The sequence below is a fragment of the Uranotaenia lowii genome, chromosome 2, assembly GCF_029784155.1.
Source record: "Uranotaenia lowii strain MFRU-FL chromosome 2, ASM2978415v1, whole genome shotgun sequence".
Taxonomy (NCBI): domain Eukaryota; kingdom Metazoa; phylum Arthropoda; class Insecta; order Diptera; family Culicidae; genus Uranotaenia; species Uranotaenia lowii.
The window spans coordinates 411,781,996-411,809,964 of NC_073692.1; the positions used below are offsets into that span (position 1 = coordinate 411,781,996).

A 27,969-nucleotide genomic window follows, 5' to 3' on the forward strand; every position below is an offset into this window, starting at 1 on the left:
CAACGCGACGACGTCCCATCGCGAAACAAAACAACCCTCTCGCGTCCCTTCTCATCCACAACGACGTCGTCATCATCGTAGCCGTCCATTCATTATCCATTCATCAACAAGCAACCAGAATAAGCTGAAAACCGGCTACCAATTCAGCATAAAGAACTAAACCACAGCCGCAGTCAGAATTTTGACGGAGGGGAAAAATGGCACAAACACAAAGTGTGCGACTCCCCACTCCAAACTGATACTCTTCAGCTAGGAGAGGCGCAAGTGAGTGTCGGCGAAAGGAAAGAGGCCAACATTTTGCACGGTTACCCGATCGACTCCGTTGAAGTTCTGTTCTGGCTCAAACGTGGTTTGGTTGAATCGAATGTTTTTTTCCAACTGGGCGATCGGTCGAAGTAGGTGATCGAGAGTTGTTTACACCGACTAAAGAGAGCAAAGAGAGCCTTCGGTAAAATCCGACGTCGGCGTCGCATTCTCTCGTTTTCCAGCAGTGCAGAGCGAGTTCGGTAAAATCTCCCCAGGCAAGAACCAGGCAGCCGGCAGTCTGTTGTTTTCTGGCGTTTGGCATATCGATGCGTCGTTCCAGCGCAGCTCGAATCAGTTTTGAATTGAACGGCGTACAGACTAGAAGGTAGCAAAGCAGCGAGCGCACATTCGCAGTCGTTTTTTATCGCTTGAAGCTAGCAGAAGTCAAAACAAGCACATATTGCTCCAAGTAGCTATAGTCATTCAAGAACAGAACACCAAATCAGGCAGAGAAGAGTTGGAGTGCGGTTCTTTCTTATAATTGTGTTACCGAGGAACTTCACTCAAAAAAAAAGCAAAGCCAACTCGAGCAGTTTTGTGTCCTAGCAATCCCTACGTTTTGCTACAGTTGAAGCAATAGACGGCTAACATCCCAGTCGCGATTTTTGACGAGCGTTTCGCGTTGCGGTCTTACTCAGTCAGTCAGTTCGAGCATTTGTGAAGAATTTGAGTTCTTTCGGACACGCGCGTCAGTCGAGAATTGTACCTGCCCTACTTCTCTTGTGGACGGTCAACTACGAAAGCGCAAACACGTACACACTTCGCTGAAACAAAGTAAGGAAGAGCGTTCTTGATTCAACTACGAAATAACCAACAACCAAGTGCCAGAGAACACGCCGTGAAGAATTCGCGCACGGTGCATAGTTCAAAACAGCATCAGCAAAAATCTTCCAAAAAAAAACCGTGATTTCTGATTTCTTTCTTTCTCTTTCTCTTTGCAGAAAAAGAAGAAAAGTGGTTCGTACAAGAGTTCAAATTCACGAAGAAATTGCCGAAAGTGCATGTGTGAGAAGAAGCAGAAGAGAAGAAAAAGTAAAATCCATCGAAAATAAATCAAAAGCAAGAAAATCATTCTTTGCAGTTTGGCAAAAGTTAGTGCATTTTCTGAAAAGCGTGCGAAGTAGAAGGTGAATGTTCTACTCGAAGATTTGAGATAACAGAAAAAAAAATTAGAAAATTAAACGAAACCAGTGCGAAACGAATTGCCTCGTAGCAAAATCGTATTCAATATTCGGAGAAAAAAGAGTCCACACACGAAGAAATTTGTAACGTGGAAGATCGTGGAACCGGTTGAAGAATAAAAAGTTTTCCAGCCAAAAAAAAAGTGTGCTCAAGTGTCTTTCCAACTAATCAAACCAGGAAAAAAAATTGCTCTGTGAAGTTGTTTGCAATCCCGAAGAAATTCGTGAAAACAATAACCAAGGCGAAGAATGTCGACAGCGATAATGCACACCGGGGCGTTTTACGATTTTGGTGATTTTACACTGAAGGTAAGTTTCCGGCGTTCGGTGCATTCAAATCACTTCCCAACTTTTAATTTAGGGAGAAAAAAAGCATGCCGCGGTCACCCCGACGAGTCACATGTTGTTCTCTGTTTATGCGCATGAGCAGAACGAACTTTTACGCGCCATCACCTGTTGATGCGCAGCAAACCCGAGAACATCCATCATGCTCATCTCTTCTGGTGGCATGTTTAAGTCTAACGTTTTTTGAAAAGGCAACAGATCTTAATTTGATTTTTCTGATTGACGAAGTAGGCACTGAAATTTGTTTTCTACTTTTTAAATATTCCAGAGTAAACTGTGAAACACAAAAAAAAGTTAATTTTGACCGTGTTATATTGTTAAAATCAAGAGAAGTAGGCGTTGACCTGGTTGCAAAACACGTGTTTTATATTTTTGCTGAAGACAATTATGTGAATGAGCAATCTCAATCAAGGGCAAATTGGTGAAAACTTTTGAAAATTGTTATGAAATAATGGCGTGACATACCTGAATCCAAACTTAGGACTTTATTCTCATTGTTGGATTCTCAATCCGAACTCTGAGCCAGATCCCAAATCTTAGATTCAGAATCTGAATTGCAATTCTTAATTCTGTTTCTGAACTTATATTTTGAATACTGGTTCTCACTTTTTATTCTGAGTTTTGAATTCTGGTTCTGCTTTTTGAATTCTGATTGTGGATACTGATTATGAATTCTGATTTTGAGTTCTAATTCAAAACTTTTCAATTCATTACTGGATTCTGAATCCTGATTCAATCCTGAATTATAATTTGGAAATCTGATTCTGATTCTAAATTTAATTCTTTTCATACGATTCTGATTATGAACTCCAAGTTTGAATTTAAAATCTTAAACCTGAATTCTTATTCTAAATCTTTATTTATTCTGAATTCTTTATTCACATTTTTAATTCTGAATGTGAATATTATTTTGAGATTTCGAAACGAATTCCAAATTCTGTTTCTGAATATTATTCTTCACGTTTTTTTTTTTATTTCTGATTTTTAAATTTACAGCTTATTCTTGGTTGCTGATTTTAAAATGTCGTAATTTTTGGATACCGCATCATAAATTTTGAATACAGATTACAAATTTTGATTTTAACTCTGGAGACCGATTGAGCCATTTGCCGTAATCATCAATTTTAGATAAATGATGCCAAACAAATCTGATTTAAATTTAATATTTTAAAGAATATTTTTTTAAAACTTTTTCTTATCTTAAGTAAACATGCAAAATTTCGATTTGAAGATCTGTTTCTGCCTAAGTCATGATTTTTATTTTTTATTTTGAAAATTTCACATTGAATTTGGAAGTTTGAAATTCTGTTCCCAATTCTAAAATCGGTGTGAGACCAAAAAAAAATTAAATTTATTCTATCTGTTTGTCACACATAGATGAAAAAAGGTCTCGAATTGGGCTGAGCTTGATCCATTCACAAATCTTCATGTTGAGCAATCTGACAGAAACAGGACCAAATTCGTACGATTGAAGAGAAAACTTTCCGAACAGGGAATCAGCAAAGTAGGCGTTGGCTTGTTTGTTGACACGTGTTTTTGAACATTCTTGATAGTTTTGTGTATTGTTTTTTGTTCTAATTGTAAATCTGTCGCAAGTGTTCGGGTAAAGATTGAATATTCCCTTTAGGACTGGCTTTATCTGTTTCGAATCATGTTGAGGTGTTTACCCCCTAAACCAACTTGAACTCGTAGGTAAGACTTAAAGTTCTCAAAACAAACTGGACAGGTAAATGCACACTGTTTTGATTGTTTCGAAACAGGCAGAACTAAATCGTTCGAAAAAATAGGTTCTGTTTAGTCTTCGCCGTTCACAAACCTGCGGCAGTCACTCTTACGCAGAGATTCACTAATGTCCGTCGATTGCCCCCGGACCACCAGAACTAATCCTTCGCGTGTGTAGCGACTTGTGTCCCCACATTAGTTACGGGGGAAGCCTCGTCTACCGTAATGCGCCGTGAAATTTAACTATTAGATCCAACTGACTGATGCTGAGCGCAATATTGTTCAAAAACAATCAGTTAAAGAACGATAAATGCTGTCAGTTTCGAATCAGTCTTGCTCTGTTTTTTTTTAAAACCCGGTGACAAATCAACCGTGAAGATTGAAAGATTGCAATAAGCAGTGGATTTCAGTTCAATTGACGCAATATCATCGATCGATGGTTTCGATTCGATCGAAAGCCACAGCTTCGAGAGAAGCCAACTAAGAGGGAGATTTTTAGTGGTTTTTGGAAATGTCAACCACCACCAATACTGACCGGGTAGTTAACCACCGCTGCCGTGCGATCCGGTCAGGCGGTTGTGGTTGTAGTTTTTGGTTGAGAGGCTAAAATTTGCATAATTTCACTGCCTTTTGGCTGTTATTTAACTGCTGATGTTGTTACCAAGAAAACAACAGACAATATCGGGGGCGATGGAAAGTAAAACTCTACCCAGGCGGCTACTGCTATTTTTGGCAACAGACGCCGCCATGTTTGTTATTACTTTTGCCTGGTGTCTGGTGTACTATTTTTAGCTCAGGATTAATGTTGTTTTTATTAACGACTACAATAACCGCTTGACAAGCGTGGGTGAAGAGTTATGCTGTCAGTTGGTTTTACAGACTTTCACTCTTCGAGAGCATCGCCTACTAGATAGTCAATCAGTGACTATCGTTTGCGAACCCCTATAGGAATCTTCCTGAGGACAACTGACAGCATTTTGCTTATATGGCTTAATTATAAAAGACACCGCCCATTTGAGTGAACTCCTAGGTTCGTAATCAACTAAAACAGGTTTTCTCACTTGATGGTAAAGCTCCTTTCGGGCTGGCTAAACAAGTTCTCTCGATAGAGACTTGCAAGTGCTATGCGAAGCTCATGTCACTTAATGTTACAAGATTCTGTATAGGCAGCTGGCATCCAGAACTAGCGACATTTGGAAAACGAAACCAAATCTTGTCCCATTAAACGGACATTGTCTAGTTCATAGATTGTTCCGCGATCGAGGATCTGCTCGATCGTCAACAACAACAACAAAAAAACTCCACAGCGAGGTCGTTCGAACAGCGATCGACCACCGTACAGCGCTCGCTCAGTTCGGCTCGAAACAACAAACTAGCCGCAATTGAGCTTGATGAAGACAAGTGGTGAAGAAAAGCGACCGCGACTGCGAGCCACTGGACTCGAACGGCTGGACCCAGTTTGAGAATTGAATTAAATGAGAAGAAATTGAGTCTTATTCAAAATCGCGTCAATTTCCTCGAGCCGGGCGCCCTCCTCACTTGCGATCGCCTTTCCTCACAAAGGCGACTATCCGGGGACCCGGAACTGTCGCTTGTCGTTTGGCGCAAGCGCCAACTGGCGATGGTTGTTACGAAGCCCGCAGTTCATGACTTCTTCGTCTTCTACGTCGCCATTCTCCCGGAGTGTGTTCCGTTGGGTCAGTTATTAATTGCTTTCTCGATCGCAAAACGCCACAAATCACACATGGCGACCGTCGTCGTCCGGTTGGCGCCATCTTGGTTGGTGCGCCGCCCCGAGTTCATTTAAATTTACACTCACTTATTACTTTAACAGCCAGCAGTGGTCCTCCGAACGAACGGGGAACTTTTCGATTCCGTTGACTCTTTTGCCAACATGCGACGAGCGATCGTCAAATGATTGTCATTCCCTGTTCAATTGAGGGGGAGGTTTACAGCATCCCCTCACTCCTCTTTGCGCGATCGACGCAGGGAGGGCTAATCGAGCAGCTGATTGCCGCAAATTTCAATTAGTTGTTGGGCTGAACGAAAGTGAAATTCTTATTTGCAACGGTTGCTTCCATATGACGCGAATGCTTCAGAGGTTAGGAAAAAAAAAACATTAATGTTTACAAGCGCACGAGCGTGTTTGTCATTTCAATACAACGAAAATGCAGTTCAGAATCATTGGTCCAAATTTCAATTCACTTTCGATCCAAAACGCTTATTTAATGAATGAAAAATGCACGAATTTTGAATTCAGAAAATCGGCACAAAATCGGTCGAAATTTAATTTTCTGAAAATATCTCGATCCAAAAATCCTCACTGGGAAGTTCCCAGTTGGGAAAATTGACCCGAAATTGATCTGAATATTGTCCGTTTTAATCGAATTTTAAGAAACGTCGCTGGTGAACTGACAGCAAATCGCAGACTTCCATAAGTACCCAGATCTAAAAATCGGACAAAAATCGGTCGTTTTTAGGTCCGGTCAACCCGTCAATCGGTCCGAAAATAGACCAGAAAACCAACCAATTTCGGACCAGTTCAGTCTACCGAAATCAATTTTGCCTGATTTGATACATTAATCGACTAAATGGGCTGTAAAAGGCAATCTAACTTATTACCATGAAACTCAGATAAGAAAGACAGACTCATGAATGGTAAACAAACATAGTTTGATAGCAAAATACCTAAATTGTAACCAATATATCTGGTCAAGCAAGTGATTAAAATTGAAGTTGGAAAACGAATCATTTTGTGGCCTTTTCCAACCCCCAGAATCTTTTCCTGACTGGGACACCGACCCAGTTCGGAAAATTGCAACGATTTTGGTGCATAAACAACAGACATCAACCTGATTGAAAAAACCTACATGGCTGAAAGAATTGTAGCTGGTCGATTTAAAATAAACAATAGAAATGCCTTATCCAGACATTTTCGATAACAACATTAAGCGTTTTTCCCCAACGGTCAGCGATTGAAAGATCTCGTGAAAGTTCCAACATTCCTTGGGAATCGAGACTTTCGGGAGAACTTGTTCAGGAATCACCCCACAACAACAACGTCATTGGAAGAATCAAGAGGAAAAAAAACCCGAGGGAAACAAAGATGGAAAGTGTTTTTTTTTTCGCTTATAAAGCTTGATAACAAATACATATTAAAAAAAAAAGTTTCAGAACCCAACGAAGCCTGACGAAAGAAGGCAGAACAACAACAACAACGTTGGGTTGAGTCAAGTTGAGAGTTGATGACGCTCGCAGGCAGGGTAAATCCACACTTGCGTGACTACCTCTTTGCTTGCGCCAGGTTTCGACAAGTGTGTTTAATTCATGTTTTATACCGGCACGGTAGCACGCAAAATAAACTAGTGTTACAGCTACACACAAAATTTTCGAGGCCGGAAATTAGCAAAATTTTGCTCAAATTTGACCAGCTAGAAACTTAGCAATCATTTTAGCAAATTTTTCGAGCTGAAATTTTAGCAAACGAGAGAAAAAATTAGCCGCCGCAATTTTTGCTCACTGTTTTTAGCAAAAACCGGTAGAAAAGATCTTATTGGATTTGAAATTCAATATTTTTTATTTTTTCGTTGGAAATTCGGGAGAAATATCTGTTTATAAAATAGAAAACCAAATGTTATTTTCACTTTTTTATTTGACAAATTATTTTTCAAATTTCACTACACTTTCTGCACTTGAGAAACAAAACAGCACTTGACCGCAGTAACTGGACCATCCGCCGAGCAGAAAACAGATGAGGCCAGATCGGCTTACTTCTTAAGTCGGTCATCCTGATGGCAGCAGCAACCTGTAGAAAAAAAAACAATGAATTTTTCAAATTCAAATCCGGACTTTCCATTGGCAAAATCGGTTCTTACCTGTCTGCTCCCGGTGTCAATCTTCATCCAATTGTCCATCACATGCAGCGATGTCGACCTGGCTTCCATTCCGTCGTTGTCAGCCCAGTCTTTGCAGGTTCCGCCAGCATCTAATTTGTTCAAAAGCACTGATTCGCGTCGAACTATTTTTTTCTCGAAGCCGGCGGCTGCTGTCTAAACGAAGCGGCTAGGTAGGCTGATTTTTTACTAGAACCAAGCAAAATAATTATTTTGCTATCGCGTTAGTAAAACAACTCTTTTTGCTAATCGAAAGTAACACAGTATTTTTGCTAAGTGGAGCCTCGAAAGTTTTGTGTGTAGGTAGTCAAGCCGTAAGAAGTTCGAAACCGAGAAGTTTCCACCGTTAAATTTATGCAATCTTTTGGCTTGGAAGAAGGCAAAAAACGCGGTAGCGATCAACCTCGTACAAGCTTGAGGCAATTAAACTCTTACTTTTTATTGGAGGCCTCTCTAACTTCAACTTCTAAAGGTTTGAGGCGAGAACTGTGCGGGGAGAAGATGTGGTTGAGTGCAGAAAAAATGAACAAACCACCAAGCAAGCCACTGAATTTTTGCGGAGCAAAACACTCCAAGCAAAAAAAAACTAACTTTTCGAGCAGCTACTCGATTCACTCGAATAAGAAGGGATAAAAGAGACGAAGCTGAATGAAATTAATATGGCTGCGATATTTTTTTTACGCCAAAGTAGCGAGAAGAGTGAATTGCGAAAAATACGTCCGACCGACCGACTACAGCTGAATCTAGGTTTTTTTATCTAATCGCGCATGGAAAAAATCGAGCTAGCTAGTTCGATCACTACTAAGCGACTAAAGCCGACAAATGACGGCTCAAGAAAATTATGCAATTTTTTGTGTGGTGGCACCACTGCGCTTTTAGACGGTAGAGGAAAACTAATTGAGGGGGGCCTCAATTCTGTTTCGGTTTCTCGTTTTCTTAACCGGTGCAGGGATTGCAAAAAAAGGTAGCAAGGCGCCTTTTTCGGGTCAACTCGAGCCATTCGACCCTTTTTTTTTTAGAAACCAATACCCTTCGAAGACAACTTCCTGCGTCTTTTGTCGATGGACACCTGTTTTCGAACTCTGAAGGAGGCATCTCCTTGCACAAATCACCGCATTTGTCATTCGAAACCGTTTTCCCTTATAGGAATTTTCCGAACTAGCATGTGTGTTTCGGCATTCTGGTTTCAATCGTGGGAAAGTGACACCCCTTGCAAGAAAATAACGAACCCACACATCTCCCCTTCAAGCAAAGCAACCAGTGAAAAGATAACAAACGACCAAAAAAAATGCAACCGGGTTCATCGAAGCAACCCGCATTTGCCGCGCCTACTGCTGTTGTGTGGAAAGCAGCGACCGAAAGAAAATACCCGCAGCATTTGTAACAGAATTTTCCCGCGTGTTTTCCCCCCTCAAAAATTTTGGGAAAGTAGCTAACGACAAACGACAAAATCGTAATCGAAATTCCAGCTTAGGGGAGCGAGTAGTAAACACACCCATCAATTCAAAGCCGCGGGTGAAGGTCGTAACCTTCAAAATGCGGGTCGAGTCGGCCCGGAAATGATTAAACCCAGCTTGAGCGACGGCGTGCGTATATTAAAATCGAACGGTCGAAGGGTCGACATTCCTTGACGGCGCGGCGCATCGCGTCAACCCTTGGAGAAAAATTAAAAAACCAAAACGTCCCCGCTTAAGTCCACCACTTGACAATATACATACATCGGTACTGCGGTGAGCCTCTGAATCATCAAAGTCAAGTTTTTCTGTGTTCAGTTGTTTGAATATTAATCATTCACCGATCGCCAGAACGCGGAACGCGTCACAATAACAGTGGCGAAATAAAAAAAAAATTGTTGAATTAATACCCACAACCGACTCGCAAAATAATGATAATGAGTGGCGCGCGCATTATTCGACTCACGGTCACGGACCGACTCACGACTGACAGCATTTTGCAAAGGCAAAGGCTCGCGGGTCAGCTGATTGACTTTTTTGAGTCACTTAATTAAGCCGGACTGACTCTCTTCCGCCTCTAGTGGCTTCTGTCGGTGACTTTTGTTTGCTTTCCCCAAACAAAAACAAAACAATTAAAAGATAAAACAAAACACACTGACTGACCGATCGGTGTCGTCGTCTCACTTCCTGCTGTGTGCTGTTTTTCCAATGTGACAGCTGTGAAAAGAGTGTCTGTGTGTGTGTTCGTTCAAGGTCGCGCGCGTTTTCGCGCGACAATCGAATAATCTGGAGGTGAAAAGGGGCGTATTTAGAATTTCATATTAACTAAGGCTACCTACCACTGACAGGCGTCGATCATCGATAAACATGAGTCAGGAAGCCGGCCGGCAATATCAGCAGCAGAAGCAGCAGTTTCTATTTTCAAAAACTGTCTCTAAACAGCCAACAACAACTGGTGGCGGTGGCTTCGAAAACAGAAACAAATAACAATTGCTCATTTGAGTTTCGTTCGACAGAGTTGGTTTTGGTTCCGAGTTTGATCTTGCTTGAGAATTTCGTTCAATCGAAGTTGGTCCGATTGAAACCAATTTTCCGAACTGGGTTGTTAAATCCCAGTTTGGAAAAGAGCTCGACTAGAACCGGTTGCCGTTAAGATTTTAACTACTGACCATACTGACATGAAACTTACAACAGAATTCCGTTCAATTTTTGGCTAGAAGCCTCCTACCGTCGACATTGCAGCAATTGGAGCATGCACTCAGCCGAAAAGAAAACGTTAAATTCACCTGGATTTTCACGTAGGCGCTCATTACGTGAATTTTTGCTTGACTTACATGAATCACTTAAACACTATTACAAATTCACTTGATCCGTACGTGAAATTCACATAGCCGTTTGCTGTCAAAACAAAGACACATTCAATTTACGTGAAAATCCAGTGATCCGCCAAGTACAAAGGGATTTGGTGCATTCTATGTGATGTTCACGTAGCTCTGAATAACTTATTCACGTAAAATTTATGTGAAAGAATTCAGTATCCAATATGGCGCGGATCCAATGGTTGGTGCTAGCAAAAAGAGAAATTATACGTGATTGAGATGCTGAATTAACGTGAGTAGTGAACATTTGTTTTTGTATTCGTCATTTAAATATTCTGCTATTTTTTACAGAATTTGGAATTGGGAGGACGGCCAAACAACTACTATGGAGCAACCCAAATACCAATTTCGCAACGATTTACTTTTTTTATATAGGTAAGTGAAGTTCAATAATAAGTGAAGTGCAAGTATTGTTTAAAATAATAATGGAAGTGCAAATTTTAAGTGAACATGAAAAGTGAATTTACTATTGGAAATAATAAAATGTCCTGCAACATCAACACATTTTTTTATTTATAAGATCCGAAAAGAACTCATAACGTTCATATTTAAATGAAATCTACGTGAATCGCACGTAGCAGAACGAATCCCTTTTCACATTCTATCTACGTTTTTTTCACATACAACTCATATGAAAGTTACGTGAATTCGTCTTGCTGCGCGAGCTCTGTTTGCTACCTGAAATTCACGTAGGTTCCACGTGATTTTCATGGTGGCAAAAATCCATGTACATTTTCACGTAGCGTTCATGTGAAAAGTTTTTTCGGTGTGGAAATTGGATTTAAAAATACCCTGTCGGAAAAAGCATGTTCTTCAGTCCGTTCGAGTAGAGTAAACTGATCGGTATTTATCAAATCTCTAATTTAATTTTCTAGCCGGTTTCTAGCCGATCGAAGCGCCACTAGTAGCGACATTACTCGATAATTTTCGAGCAGCCAAAAATCTAAATCGAGTGTGCAGGCCGTTCCGGATCTCAAAATCGGACAAAAATCGATCGGAATTCAGTTCGTCCAACCTGTGAATCGGTTCGAAAAAAATAACCCGAAATCGAAGCAAGTTCGAACCAATTCAGTGCCCTGGTAACAGAACTTTCTTGGCGGCGATACATTTTGACATTTTGACAATCGGTTCATTTCCAGACCAAAATTTATCCCTTTTCCGACTAAAATTGGTCCATTTTTCGAATAAAATTGATCCGTTTTCCGACCGAAATTGGTCAGTTTCCACACAAAAAACGGTCAGTTTTCGGACCAAATTTGGTCTGCTTCTAGAAAATGTTTTTTTTTATTTTTTTGTCAACAACAACCTTAAATCGTTTCAAACCGAGAACAATGTGTTTGAGATTGCTCAAAAACTCTTTATTGTACAAATATGTTTTATAGGTTTTCACCCAGATCGAAAAATCGGTCGGGTTTTGGTCCGTTCAACCCGTGAATCGGTCCGAATACAGACCAGAAAACCAATCAAATTCGGACCAATCCGTTGCCCTGGTGACACAAGTTTCCTGACGACGCGACGAGATGCCAAAAACAAACTGTCAAAACAATTGGTCTGGATTTCCAGTTCAAATTTGGTCCGATTCCAGACTAAAATTGGTCAGATCTCGGTCCGTTTCTAGGCGGTTTCCGGACCAAAATAGGTTCGTTTTCGGAATAAATTTATTTTATTTTACATCTACATTACACATAACTTAAGGCTCAAAATTGTAACCGGTAATCCCACTCGACAGAAAATAATGATTCAACGTTAAGTTCTTTAGATAAATTTGCGTAAAATACCAATTTCTTTATTAATTGCCTAACAAAAAAACTTTGAGATGCTGTTAGTTTTTTCAGACTATTTGCAAAATTTCCTACAAACTGACAGCATATATTTATACAAATTTGAAGTCTGACTATCGGTGCAGGTCCAACTGGTTTTTCATGCAATATTTAAAATCATAAATAAATCCACATTCCTGCATAGTTCTTTTACCAATTTCAACTGACAGCATTTCTAAGTGATCTCTCAAGGAAAGTTATTCAACGTTTTTCAACAAAAATCATTCTGAACGAGGTAAAAACCCGTAACCGGTTCATCGTTCGTCATCATTGTATATGACTTTTCATCCGAATCGGAGCAAAACTGTCCACGTTGGTTGTCGGAGATCCGTTCCTTTTTCAATGGAATGATTATTCCACAATATTTCCATATCCATAATTGTCGGCGGGTTGACTGACTAGCTAACTGATGCTAAGAGATTGTGTATACTCTGTCAAGTTGAACCCGGCTGACTAGTGGTGGAGGTGGTGGTGTTGGTGATAAATAGAGGTCGAACCACTCGCATTACTCCATACTGCATTCGGTTGTCGGTTCACCGACAGCATCATCTCAACGATCGATGGCATTGAAATCGAAACCCTCCTCCTGCTCCTCTTTCTCTTCAGCTTGAGATCCGTCGTCGTGGCTTACCCGAAACCGACCGGATGATCCAACAATCGGGCCTCATTTGACCCACATTTGTCACACACATTTTTATTACGACTTGCTGATGCGTATGATGTGAGTGGAAAAGCTCGAGGCTGTGGGTCTGCCCTGAACGCGAAACATAAGAAAACAAACGAACGAACGAACGAAAGAACGGAGGAGAAACACGAAACCTCGAGCAAAGTGCTCTCCTCGTCGACGTCGTCCTCGTCGTTTTATTTAAAGTTGGAAGAATGGAAGATTACGATGTGTGGCATTATAAATGGCTGCTTTTCATAACTCGTTGAAGTCTCACAGGGAACTCCTGCTGAAGTCGCAGCAAGTTAAGTAATAGTTTTTCTTTTGTCTCCTCGATCGACGAGGTTCTTTCAGAGCTCAAGTTTTGCTCTAACCTTTCGACAATTTGTAGGCACTTCAACAACCGCTTGAGAGGATTGCAAGGTGTGGTCAAGTTCTTTACAAACAGCCAGCCTCTCAGCGAGTACCTACCTAAATATTATGGTTCACCAAAAAGCTGGTGGGCGGCTGAACAATATTGCATAACTGAGTATCGTGCGCCGTGTTCCAAAAAAAAACCAGACAAATCGAACGCGATCCTGACTCATCCAACAACCCGCAGGTTTGTTTTTACATAACTACACAGCGCACTCCCAATTGAGGCTTACCGGCCGCTGACAGCTTTTGTAAGCGCGTCGTACACGCCAAAAACTGACAGCGTTGACAGCGAACGGAGGCGGGCGACTTCATGAAGATATACATTCTCAAGCGCAACTCCCGGTGCTTTGTGCGTGTATCGATCGATCGATCGATTGATCGCGCAAGAGTCATCCAACGCCGTATTTTATTGATTATTATTACCCGGCGATCCCGGCTTTAGGGTCTCTCTATTTGTTTCGCCAAACACCTACCCCGGGTACTAACAATAAAGTATCTCTACTTGTATACATCCGCTTGGATCTTTTTCTTCCTCGTACTGGTTTCTTTTTTCCTTCCATTTAATTAAATATAATACCTACGACTTTATTTCGTTTCCTCGGCGCGCGAGCGACGATTTATTTTCCGACTCGCGATCGCGCACCAATTTGCATTTAAACGGAGTGGCCAAGCCCCCACCCTTAACTTAAATACACTTGAATCTAGTCGGACCGTTTTCCGAACGGGGAAGCCGGCGGCTGGCTGCCGGGCGCAGCAGGCCATGGAAATAAGAAAATCGCACTTGATCGCGTGGAGAGTTTTCCCCCTGCTAGCTGCGCGCTGCGACACGATCACTGTTGCATACACATACGATCGAGAGCGGCAGCGTGATTCAGTTTTCAGTAATTTTCCGCCTCGAGCGTACGGAAAAGAGGTTTGTTTTTGTTTTTCCTTCGCTTTGCGTTCGTTCGCTTTTCGTATGGCGGGCGCGTTTTCCCCTTTCGATTTCCTGCAAACGCCATGATCGCCGCCGGTTTGTTTTGGTGATCTGGAGGTTGGGGAGTGCTCTACGGAGGTCTCTAGCCAAGCGTGGGACGGCCTTGCCGCTTTGTGAAAGTTTCTCACCGGCGGCGGCGGACAAAATACAAGACAATTGCACGGTTTGGCTGACATTTCCGCTTTTGCTTCTTTCATGTGCGACGAGATGCATTTCGGGCCGAACAACATTCTAACGAGCGTGAATCTGAGCGTCAATTAAATTGAACTCTTTGAACCCAGCAAAACAAACTGACTGCTAGTCGACTCAACGACGAGACGATGCTGTCAATTACTGCCTGTGGAAGAAACCGGATTGTGGTTTAATTGGAGGTTATTTTTCTCAACTTCTGCAATCAGCCTAGCGCTATAGTTACTCGTTAAACGACGAATCAGAATCCGTTTAATCGCACAGGCTCGGGTTTCCGCCCACTGGAATGAACTCAACATTACCCAACGCGTTTTTTTGTTTTGTTTTGACTCACATGACTCAACTCACCTCTCAAAAGGCTGTCTCTGTCATTAGGTCCCTTGTGATGATGATGATGATGAGCCATAGAATCACTTCCACAGTGTGCTGATTAGGTTTACTAAGTACATAACACACAAAGCCGTTCGTTGGTTGCACAATTTGACCACATTTGAGTCTCGACACCCAGCAGCAAAACCACACAGCACAGTCCCCGACTACCTTATCAATAATAAGTGTGGATTATTTTGCTGACTGGCTGACGACTAACCGGTTGACTAACCTATTGTGTTACACACATCGCATTGGTTAAAATGATCATAGCAACCTAAAAATATCAAATTAATAACTGACAGCATTTTTTCCCTGTAGGTTTTAAATTGGTTTAAAACAGAATTTTTTTCTGAAAAAAAATGTTTCAACCGCGCCCGGTTTTGTGCCCCAGACTTTGTTTATTTTCTCTGCTTGAGAAATTCTTCGTATGCCTGGGCGCTTCCCTGATACGAGTTGAGTGTTCAACAATTTATAACGTTCTTTATGTAGTTTTTTTTTTGTTCGACTTCCTACAAACAGGGAATCCACACACTTACTCGCGAGCGACTGCTGCTGTTATCGGTTCATTTCCGGGCTCCGGACCGTTGAATTGAGTTGTTGTCGTTCGGGTTGGTGGAAAATTTTCCCGTTCGAGCGAATACAACAATGCTGGTAGTGCTGCGTGGTTTGGGAAAAACGAAACAATTTGTATGGAAATGTTTTTCAACCGAGAACTAATTTTATTATCGTGGGTTGACACTAACTTCTGAATAGAAAATGCTGTGTTCTGTTGAAAGAATTCATCCTTATTGAGTTAGACAAACTCAAAATAGAAGAAATTGAACTGAAATTGTTTCCAGCTGTTTTCGTTGTCTAATCAAAACATAAATTAGGAATTTTCTATTTTAGTACAAAAACGAATAAGTATCGATCCATTTATCATTATTTTTGACGGATAATCTTATTTGACAAAGCTTCGAATGAACTTTAAAAAAATTAAAGCCCACTTTCACGATTTGTGTTTTTCAGTGTAAAATTTTCTTTTATTTTTACTAAATAAACTTTAAACGGACTGAATAAATGTTTTAATCGTTTTTAACTACATTACAACCGATTTTCTCGACTGGGAATAGTCGTATACATTACCCAGATTGGAAAATCGGTCCGGATTCGGTCCGGAATTGGTCCGAGTGCAACAAGTAAACCGGGCCAACATTGGCCGGTATATGGGCTCTGTTGAGACAATATACCGGACAACTATTGGCAAAATCATCGGTTTATTCATGGACAAAAATCGGTTTGTACTCGAACTACAACTGGGTTTTTGGGCCGAAACAGATGACCTGGCAAAAAAAAACTGATCGAACTCGAACCAAATCTTAACCGATCAGGGATGCAAAATCATAAAACATTAAAACCAATCAGTTCCGAAAAAAATATGTTGTTTTTGACTATTGAGTCAAGCTAGTCAGAAAATGGTCAAGCTTTGGACCGTTCTCAGCTGATTCTCTGACTGACATCTAAACAAATAAGGGTTTGTTTATCGGGAATGTATAAACACAGATCGAAAAGTCGGACAAAAATCGGACAAAATTCGGTTCGTTCAACCCGTAAATCGGTTCGAAATCCGACCAGGAAACGAACAAAATTCGGACCAATTCAGTGCCCTGGTGACACATTTTTCCGGACGGAATCCGAACGTGCTGCCATTCATACAGATGCTTCTATTAATATTAAAAATGTCATAATTAAAAAAAAACAGAACTTATCGTTTCATTGGTTTCATCGGTCAAGAAAAACTAACCGAATTCGAACTGTTCGATTTCTGTCATTTTTACACGGGAAAATGCACCGGAAAATCGACAGAAAACAGATAAAATCGAACAGATTAAAACTGACAACCATTATTTTAACAGTAATCGGTCCTTTTTTGAGGCTCGCTCCGATCCGGGAACACGAGAACAGCGTGAAACGAATCGGTTGAAAAATACCAAGTTTTGATTGTTTTGAATCCATTTTTCTGACTGCGAGTTGTACACACTTAAGAAAAATAAGTCATCATAGTAAAACAACTAAGCTAAATTTTAAAATGTAAAGCTGCCTTCGAACAAACGGCTACAAAATGAAGCTTTAACTTCATTATAACTATTTCCCATCAACAAACGGCTAATGGCATGAGTTTTAACTGCGACTACTTTACGATTCGCTACACTACCCCCGACCAACCTAATGTAAACTCAGCCGACTCGACCGTTCCAATCTGCATGAAGCGGCGAGCTTTCATATCGGTCGGTGGTCGGTAATGAACCTTGCCCGATTACGCAGCGCATGAAATACGCCACGCACATTAACTACCACCACGAGCGATGCCATTCAACGAAGAAATATGACGACGTCAAGCTAAATGAGACTCAATTATTGTATGTACCATGATTCTAGCAAGCTGATGCTGCTCAGTTACAACAGATGACGAGTGTCCCGGCATAGGCAGCCAACCAGCGTTTGTCCAGCAGCCTGATGTCAGTGTTGTGCTGTTGCTGATGCGGGGGCGTCTATATTTAGCACTATCAACCATTAACCGAACTCGAGTTGTGCTGCTATTTAGCTGCTAGCTAGCAAGTATAATAGAAACGACAAAAGTGTCGTTTGCTTCTAGCGAGAGTGAGTGCACAAAGCCATTCGAGCGATAATCATCATCGTTCATGTGTCATCACTTTTACGCCAAACTGTGCAAGTGCATTGATCCTAGTTGGCTCGAGTACCTTTTCGAGTCTTGCGAAACATGTTGTCAAACTCATTCACGCGCGCCAATCGAGTAGGCCTTGCTTATGATGTCGACTCATTTGAAAGTCGACTTTCCTTCTTTCGTTAAGAACCGATTGATGAACCGATTTACACGCTGATAACGATGATCGATTACACCCGGAACTGTTTCGTCTGTTTACTTTTACTCTAGTGGAGAATGTTTGTTACGAACATATGTAAGAAGAAAAACACTTCCAAGTCAGGCGAATCTCTACGACGATGAGGAAGCTTTTTTTTATTTAGCACTGCGCTGAATGGAATCAAACAAAACCCAGCCAACGTCGACGCTCACAAAGACAAGAAACAAAGACCGAATCGCGAATGGTTGAGGACTCGTGTGAGTAGTTTGCTTGTTTTTTTTATGCCTTCTCGTCTATATGTTATATTACCGGTCCCGGGTGCCAACCCGAGACAAAGAAATTAACTTTGACGCGTCTCTCTTGCCTCTCGCCACCATCTTTTGGTCCACCACCTCCATCATGCATGCGCCATACGCGAGGCAACTATTACCGAAATAATAATAATATAATAACACAACACAAGAGTCAAAAGAGTTGCGACCCCCGACATAGAAGAACAACGAGCATTGAGTCGAGTGATGCTGGCTGAGGAGGAATCGGGTAAACGCGACTAGGCGGACTGCCCGTTTCTGTGGAATATGGCGAAAACAGACACAGTTTTTTGGGGCTCGTCGCAGAAATCCGGTTGTGAAGTCGTTGTGAGTTGAGTTGAGTGTATACGCGACGACGACGACGACGACCAATGACTGAGCGCGTTTCGTCCAAGGTCACCAAACAACAACGAGCCGGCACTACTTAATTTGAGAAACGAACGAAAAAAAAACTGCCAACAGCGAAGCACACGATGGAGTTCCACCTGCGGTCTCAAGATGGCGCAACGCAGTCACACTTCTGTTTTCAGCTGGGGTTTTTTAATGGGTTGGAACACAATCGCCGGCTTTGGAATTAGAAGTACGTACTGCTTCAAGACCTCGACACGTCATGGCGCGGCGGCTTTCTGGCTGACACGATGAGGAGGGCATCTTGTAGAAGAATTCGGTTGAAATTGGAGAAATCCCCAAGCCTAGCCGATTTGACCGGGTCTTTCGTGCCGCACGGCAGCACGTTCCAGGGTCGCCACCGCCGAGAAATCCTTGATTGCATCGTACAAGCCTGAGTTGGTTGAGCTGCACTGCGGCAAGTGCTTTTCACTCACCAATCGATCACGATGCCTTCGGAAGGTTAGGCCGAAGGATTTTAAGCCTTTTAAACCGATTGGCTTGTTCGACATTGATCAACGTTCGAATTGGAGAGCCGTTTTTCGGTTGATTTTCCTGTCTGGGATAAAGTCCCAGTCAGGAAAATCTGCACAAAAATCGAACATCGAGCCGATTTTCCTTACTGGGATATACTCCCAGTCAGGAAAATCGGCCGAAAACTGCACAAAAATCGCTCAGATCGGTAGCGATTGTTCCATCGGACCGATAAATGTCAAAATAGAGGTTGTAATTACAATTAGGTTCGGTTTTAATTCGAAATCGGTCAGTTTTTCTTGACAGGGCTTCCGTTGTCCCAAAAAGTGTTTCATTTTCGCGCGATTTCGGACCGATCCTTCTGATGAACGGAAGAAAATCGAACCGATTTTCATCCTTTTTTCCGATCTGGGCGGTCATTGATCTCCATCCAAAATCCTGCTCGACAAAAAAAAATTGCTAGTGTGCCTAAAATTCTGATAATGCTCGTTTTTTTAAATCAGTTTAGTAGAATCGAATCACAAGTTGTTTTTCTTTCTTTTTCAATTTACTGTTTTGCCAAAAAATTAACCTTCTCAAAGCATTAATATTTAACGGTTTCAAAAACACTAAGTGTAATCATTCGGTCAAAATGAGTTGCATGTTCTGGTAAAATATGCAAGATCTGATTTTAAGGTTTCTCAATCTTCTGAGGCTCAGATCGAGCCAATTCCCTCGTGGGCGCAACTTAATTTGAATAGAATGTCAAAAAATGCAGACGATCAGCGTCGATCAGTTCGTTACAATATAATCGGTTGACTGATATTTCCACACGTGGATGTAATGCTAACCAGTTATGGGTGGGTTGTGGTTTACACAACAATAACCCAACAGGCTCTATCGTTGTGTTCTGATGTGTACCGGGAGGAAAAAAAATCGAGGAAGGTTCCCAAATTTATGGAGGAGACCTATTCAATTGTAACCAGCCCGAAAAATAAAACGATAATGCTCGAACCGTACCAAATATATGTACCATCATCTGTTTTTGTGTGTGGTAGGGACTTGTAAAAAAATTGTGCGGACGCGCGCGCACACCCGCAATAATTGCGCCTCTAGACACAATCGACCGCCGAGGTGTCTCAACTGTTGCGTGACTCTTCTAATTATGGGTGAGCCCCCCTTCATTGTCCTTCCTTCCCTTTTTCCCAGAACGAGTGACTAAGCAGCCAGCGGCCACAGATCATAAACTTCGTCATCGGAACTTGTCCCATGCACGTCGTTTACTGACCACTAATAGTAATCAACCGCAGCTTTATCATAATTGGGCAGGAATTTACGCTTTACTCTGCTGGTCAGGTTCAGCAACGATCGCGCCAATTTGAATGGCTGGACGAGTGTTTTTTTTTTTAATAACTGTGGTTTATTCATTTGGTGAGGTCTGTTTTGATGGATGAGTGACTGTTTTTCGGTAACAGGTTTCGATTTCCAATTGTGGACTTCTACTAGAAAACTCACGTGAATGGAAGCTTCGGATGTGCGCTTTTTTACTTCTAGTATTTCCAACCTTCGATGAATATATGCTATATGTGAATATATCCTAAGATTTAAACTCAACTGTTGTGAAGTATTCACAAAAACAACACCTAAAAAAATAAAGTGAATCGGTTGAACATTTACACGATCAGAGACGATTACTCTAATTTGAGTGATTTCACCCGAAAAATTGTTTTAAGTTAGTAAATTTGAGTTGTTGTTTCCGGTTGTGTTAACAAGTCGCTGAAAACTGCTCGAAAAATCATATGAAACTTTACGGACGAAGGTCATTACAATTTTCGATTGAAAATTGGGCCGATTGGCGAAACTGCTGAATGTTTTTAAATAAATTCAATTCCATTTCTAATTTCTTTTCCATTCAAACGCAGCTGAGCGTATGCATACGAGCTGTTGTAGACCAGTGGGCTGTCAATCAACTTTGTTTTCGAATCGCAACGTCCAGCTAGTAGTGCAAACCACCAATCGTTCACCACCTCGAGCAGATCTGGGCAAGGCGTTAGTAAATGATTTGTTTTGTTTTTTTTTTCCACAAACCGATTCGTTATTTAAATTATAAATACACGACTGAGAAACCAGCCGATTATAGTCTCGGAGGATAAACAAAAGTTTCCATAATAAATGGGCGCAAAGAAGTCGCAAACGACGGACGGTTTCCATTCAGATTCATGTTCTCGGCGGAAGTACGCTTACGCGTCCGATCGAGACGACTTTTATTTTCATTCATCGATCTGCTGGCACGATCAGCAACAACAACAACCACAATAAGGGTAAAAGCAATAACAACAATCGCGCGCCGATCGATGGGAAACCCGAGAAACATAGGGCGCGGAAAGTTCCGCGGGACCTGGCACGCAGGGGTGGCTCAGTAATTAATGCTGCCATACATAGTCAAAGCAAAAACAAACGTAAACGATCATCATCAGGCAGGAGTAGATTGTTGTTTTGCTGCGTGGCTGTTTTTGTTTGAGAGAAGAAAAACAAGAGACCTCTTGCTGCGCGACTTCTATGTACTACTAACGAAATCGAGGAGTGTGGGCACGTTACGGCTCACAGAGCTGCCAGAATAGAACGGGCATGGCAGCCAGCGTGTTTTTAGCCATTCGTATGCGATGGTGGCAATTAAAAGTACGGTTTTAGTACACTGGTTCCTAAACTAATCCTATTATCCGCTGTAATGAATTCCTAGGTTAAATTTATGAGTATGAATATTTCATTACCATTGTAATAAAAACATCTGCAAACTTTAACCAGCTTCAGCTGACTGTTTTCGAGCTGTTACAATATTTTCGAGCAGTTACACTATGAATTTTTAGAAAGAATGTTGAACTAGAATTTTCATGTAGTTTTCAGCGTTTGATTGAAGATCTTACAACGGCGGGCAGAAATGAAATCATTGGTATTACGTGAAATATCGGAATCGGATCTACAAAATGCATCAATCGTTGTGTCGAGTGTAAAATCGGGTGAGATTTTACGAAGGTCAACTTTACCCGACAAGCCGGTGACAATTGTTGATCGCAATCGGTTCCGAATCGGTTAGTTATTTTGAAACTATCTGTCATCCTCAGTTTATGAAAACTCAACCCAATGGAAAGAACCCAAAATTTGTGCGTTCACGAAAATTGGCAAACCACACCGCGACTGCTAATGAAGTGCGAAATATCGCACTTTGCTGATAACCATTATGAAAAATCAACTTCAGACAGAGAGAGAGAGAGTGAGCAAAAAAAAGGTGTAGCAACGGCTTCGACGCACCTGTATCTACAACGCGGTATCAGTTCGCAATAAATATATGCGAAAAACAATTGCATGCGATGTAATCACGCCGCTCTCGAGGAGCAGCAACAGCAGGGCTCAGTTCAATCAGTCACTGGCATTTGTTATCAGCCGGCAGCAGATTGATTTGTTGTACTCTGGGTACCTATATCTCACATGTTCCCTGTGCGATCACCACAGGCCTCCTCCTCATCGGTTATTTGACAACGTCGTCGTCAACCGGTCTTAGAAACAGCAGTAGGAGGTAGTGAAGATGATATTCCCATCCCATCTAGTTAGAGTTTACTTTCGATTTACGTGAGGCGCACCTTCACAGCACATCACCCCGGGGGGCTTATATTCTCAATCTTTTTGTTACGACATCTAATCGATACGGTGACGACGGTAGCGACAGCGGCACTTGGGATGGCGCACATCACCGACATCTTCTTGAGATTGACGTGATGATCTCATCAACTAACTCATTGCTTGGTCTTCTATAAATTGAGGATCGTCTCTCTCGTCGAAACAGTGTGGTCATGTAGTTGCTGCGGCACCCAATAAAGGTGGAATATCGCTGCTGTTCCTTTTCAGATTTCATTCGAAATTTGAAAGAATACCTTTTTAAACTAACGAGTATATAAGCTTGATAGTAAATTGAGCTTATATTCAAATTTCGTGGATTATTACCAATATTTGTTAAATAACATTGAAAACTTTTCTTTTTGTAATAAGTTTGTAAACTTTTCAGAAAATCTGTTCACATGGAAATTAAAACTACTTAACTTTGAGTAGTTTTGTTTCTCAGTGTACAACAAAATGCCACACACACAGTAAACGAAAATTACCGAGTTCGGTAATTTTTTTACCGAAATCCTAACATGTGTAAATCGTTAAACTGTTCGGTAATTTTTTCGGTAAAAAATAAACGAACATCGGTAAATCGATTCTTCATTTACCGATGTTCGTTTATTTTTTACCGAAAAAATTACCGAATAGTTTAACGATTAACACATGTTAGGATTTCGGTAAAAAAATTACCGAACTCGGTAATTTTCGTTTACTGTGCAACGTAAAAAACACTGACCACACTGACTTGACTCTTAGAACAAAAATTCAACTATTTTCTGTCTATTTTTTTGTTGTCAGCTTTTGCAGGTTCGCAATACCGACGGCAGGTGGCGAACATGAAAAATTGGACAAAAATGCCCTGTAGGAAAAATGGTCCTGTTTAGCCCGATTTTATCGTAGAAATTGCGTGTTTTATTTTTAAAGTTGGGTGGCATTTCCTAACTGGGATAGCATTTCTTCAAATCGATCGATGCTCACTCTGGAATCGACATTGCGTACTGTTGGAAAAATGTTTTTTTTTGTTTTTTTTTTTCTGGAAAAATTATCCAGAAAACGAAATCGTGTGTCCAGTCAGTATGGTCAGTGGTAAAAATGCACTCTCTGTAATGTTTTTCTAGAAAAATATTAACTGTTTTAAATAGATTGTCCCATTGAAACATGGATTAGTAGGTTCTCATCTGCTTGCAATCATCAGTATCTTTCGTACAGGAAGATTCCGATAGTAAATTTTAAAATCTATGATTAGAAACACTCACCTCCTTCATGTTGCAATCAATCGAAATCCACTATACTTCAGGAGTCACTTTTGTTAATCGCCATTCTTGTACACATCCGGCAACTATTTGGTCTCAATTTTTGGACACTTTGAAACAAATAACTATTGCAAATTATGTATTGAAATTATTGAATATTTGCAGAGACATGAAAATAAAACACGTGCGATGCCATTAGGTCAACGCCTACTTTTCCAGATTACGCGAACAACCCGCTCAGCGAAAAAACGGGTAAATTTTGTCTAGTACAGTGAAAATGCAATTTTACCAACAAAAAATTATTTTCTCACAAAAGCATAAATCTACTCAAACTAACTTTATGTTAAAATTTTCAAAGATTACTAATATAAAAAAAAGCTTGGAATCAAAATAATAAAGCAATTCTCGCTCTAATAAGATATTTAGGTCGATTTTTCAACAACCAAAAGACAGGTACAATTCCCAAACAATACGAAAAGCCCCTTTGGAGCTTATGAAAGTTTCCAACGGTAGTTATCGCTGAAATCTCAACTTTTTCAACCACCAACTACCGATTGTGTGGATTTGGCATTTCCATACCGGGGTCCAAATGGGCTAGGGCTTTACATCTGCGATCGCATCGGACCGTCTTCAGCTGGCTTGCATAATCCAACGTTCACGGCGTGACCGCGCATTCACGCGTTCCAAGAGACCTTGGAATGAAACTGGAGAAGCCGCTGCCAAATCGGCGAACCGGTGGTGCAGCGCACTAATCATTCAGGTTTTTTCGCTACTGCTGTGTACCTATATTTATTTATAGTGCGACAACGCCAGCTCTAGCTGACGACCTGATTTGTGATTATCTCACGTCCATCATCATCTGCGGCCTCTGGAGTGTGGCAGTAGTAATATGTAGTAGTAGTAGCGCCATCAAAACGTCGTCGTCGTGCTCCGTAATAATTAGTTCGCCTCGATCAGCGCGCAGCCTCCAAAAAGCTCCGGCGACGCGATCATTCCACTTTTCGCACTCACTTACCACGGCGACAGTTCAACGACAGCAGCGGGAATCGACGGCCTGAACGTTGTTGGATGTGGAACCGGTTCCGAGGCCGTTCACCAATAACAACGTGGTTGTTGTCCAAAAAAGGGGGACACAAACAAAGGCGCGAAACGCGGCCAACAGTCCCTCAATCGCGTCGATCGCTCTAAGGCCGGAGGAGAGTAGGTACTACTCTCACGTGGTGTGCCCCTTTCACGCGAACCGGTGATTATACAATATTGCAGCTTTTTTTTAAACTTTTTTTTTTTGGCGGCTGAGATCGCCCCCCAAAACTAGGACACTTTCATTCCGCTACCACAACTTCGTCGCTTCGCTTATAGCTTGGGAAACCCCCTGGTGAAGATCGTTGGCGTCCTTCAGCAAGGTTGCCGCCATGAGGTGGCCTGCTGGTGTGGTTGTTGTTTACGTTTTTGGGCAATGGCCGCAGCTGCCAGCAGTGGCCAGGGAGTATGACATAACCACGGCTTGATCACGGTCGGCTGGTAGGGTAGCAAGACTGGGTCGCTGTCCGCTGAAAAAAGTGGCACAAAGCCGTTTTTATAGCATTTTGTTGTTGCTGTTTTCGTACACCACCACCAGATGATGGCAGTCGCGCAGCATCAATCGAGGTCATTGAAAGCGAGAGTCCACCGTCCATTCGTAAATACAAGCAGAGATTGCAATTTTGCTGTGTTTTGCTCGCGGTCGAACGATCGACGACGATGTGGGCTTTCGACTCAATGCACTTTTTCGCTTTTTGTCTCTATTTCATATGATCGATGATTTGTTTTGGTTGGGCTTCGCTAGACAGACGATGAAGGGGTGCACCACGTGGTGAGCCAGTAATCGCCGCTTTTGGGCTTGTTTGGGAAATTGTGTGTACCTAAACGGCGCAGCGCGATTTTCGGTTGGATGGTTTTCAGTCGATCGCCGCCGCGCTCGTTTGCCGACGACGAGGTCTTGTTTTTCCACCACTGACCCAGATATAGGTGGGAAATTACGAAAATTGGTCAACCGGCCTTCAAATTGAAATTGAATGGTTTTTGCGAAAACACAAAAAATGCCACTATTACATTATCATAAGCAGCAGTGCGTATCTTGATTTGATTCATGCTAACGGCGATTAAGGCTTAAAAATTGCAAGGTAATTAATGTATAACATCTACATTTTTTCAAAATTAAACAAATTGAGGCAAATGAATTGTTTCTAAACTCACACTGAATCGTCACATAGTCGTTTAAGAGTAGCGCATGGTTCAAATCCAGTTCGAAGGACCAAATGTTCGAGGTTTTGTTTTATTACTCCTGGACGAAATCAACGATTAGTTCCATTTACTTGAATCTCTTCTCTTAAGATTATTCTGTACAATTTGCGCAGTATGTATTTGTCTACAATTTCTAGTGTTATCGCTTTTTTTTACACGTGTTCGACCGGTGAATTTTTTTTTAACTCGAATGGACTTGATTTAAGAAAGCTTTAAAGTTTCTGTTGTTTTGGCCTTAAAAATCATCTCAAACATCATCAATAATTTGTTGGTGGCACGACATCGAGCACATTGTTTGGTATAGTGTGAAGACCATCTTGTCGCCAGAGCGAACTTCGAGCCAGAGGGAAACCATCCAACATTCCAGTGAGGGATGTTTTTGTTGTGATAGACATGGCCTACATGTTCGAAATCTATCTTTTCCAAAAAAAACTATTGATCTTCGTCTATTATTCTTCTTATTTTTCATATTTCCCTATCTATCTTCTTTTTTTGACACTAAATTTAATGCCTCTTATGAAAAACATAAACAAATCCCGCATGCTAAAAAACCATATCTCAAACAGTCTGTACGATACATCTACGGCTTTAGAAATAGTGATTGTATCTATAAACGTAGCTCTACTTCTAAACTTTACTTCACCAACGATAAGAACGAAATATGAACGTTAATGTGAAAACGTGATGGTATGAACGATTTCCTTCAATTTTTCTATAATCGTAAAACCGAATTTAAACCGTTACACGTACCGTTCATCCCTTCTGTCATTCACGTCAAAATGAACGAAACGCCAGGTCAAAGATGCCAGATGGTTTTGTACAAAAATCAGTACACATTTATGAAAATAGTTTTAAATTTTTTCACTATCATCATACAAAACGAGGGTCATAGCTCTTTGATTTACAAGATGCTTTTGACAATGGTTAACGCTTTATGCAAGATAATGCAATAAAAAAAAAGAAAACTTTCTTCTCGAATCTATGGAACTCATTACGATTTTATGTCATTTGTCATTGAATAAAATGCATGTTTAAAAACCACCAGCAAACACAAATTTGATGTGTTACATGTGAACGGGCGACATAGAAACATCAAAGTTATAAATCTTTTTTATTTTCACATTTTAATTTCATATCGGTAAAATTTTGAAAAGTCGTTTTGGTCGGCACCACTGCCGACAACTGGAAGAGAAGAAAACAAAGAAAAAACAACTCTTCGTTTTTTGCGTTCCACATAGTAACTTCACACCAGCAGAGCAACAAAAGTCCCCTCAGATTGGGGTCCGACGGACGGACAAGGATTTTACCGAAAGAAGGACACCAGCGATGTTCGCAACAGGTAAGTTTCATGAACATTATATGTATACGGATTCAAATATACGAAAAAGTTTTTTTTATTGCAGCAACGCGGGAGCTGGAGGAGCGAACTCGTCAGGCTTTCAAGAATAATGTCCGGTGCGACTTCTGGATCCAGCTGTGACCAGGACCTACGTCAATATCCCGCCCGTGTGTTCTGAATTTGTGTGTTCCTGATGAAGGAGCTAATTATAATGCAAGTGAATAAAATGAAAATTGATAAAATTTAATAACGAGTTTATTTTTGGAAGAAAATTTTCTTTTGTGTGTGTGCGTGCTACATTCCCTTACTATTCAGAATACGATATGAATAACGTCGGAAGAACGTTTTATCGAAACGTTTTACAACTATTACTGTGAATGTTCAGTTACAAGAGAACTTTAAGAATAACTGTAACAAAAACAGTTTTATGGCCAGAATACGTTTTCCATTAGCGGTTTTTGAACGTTATCTTAACTGTTTGTAAAACAGTTCTTCCATATAAGTGTTTTAACAGTTTTAAACAGTAACATAACTTAACGCCATATTCAACAGACCGTCGTTTTGGAATTCACAATTAGTGGAATGTTTTTTACGATGTCAGTTATCATTTTCTAAAAGTTTTTTTACGCTGTTCTGAATAATTGTGTGACTATTATAGTTACTGTTTGGTAACAATATTTTTTTATTCGGGATGATTTCAA

General features: G+C 41.0%; 1 protein-coding gene across 2 annotated transcripts in view; it reads left to right on the forward strand.

Moving 5' to 3' along the window:
• The first annotated feature begins 583 nt into the window (after positions 1 to 583).
• LOC129744046 (protein TIS11-like) overlaps positions 584 to 27,969 on the forward strand; it is a 43,487-nt gene continuing 16,101 nt past the window's right edge. The window contains exons 1-2 of one of the 2 annotated variants that reach the window (XM_055736375.1): positions 584 to 1,080; positions 1,248 to 1,796. In XM_055736375.1, the coding sequence (XP_055592350.1) occupies positions 1,737 to 1,796 (60 nt within the window). In that variant the 5' untranslated portion in view covers positions 584 to 1,080; positions 1,248 to 1,736. Of the gene's footprint in view, positions 1,797 to 27,969 lie in introns of both variants that reach the window. The other variant, XM_055736376.1, reaches the window with a different exon arrangement.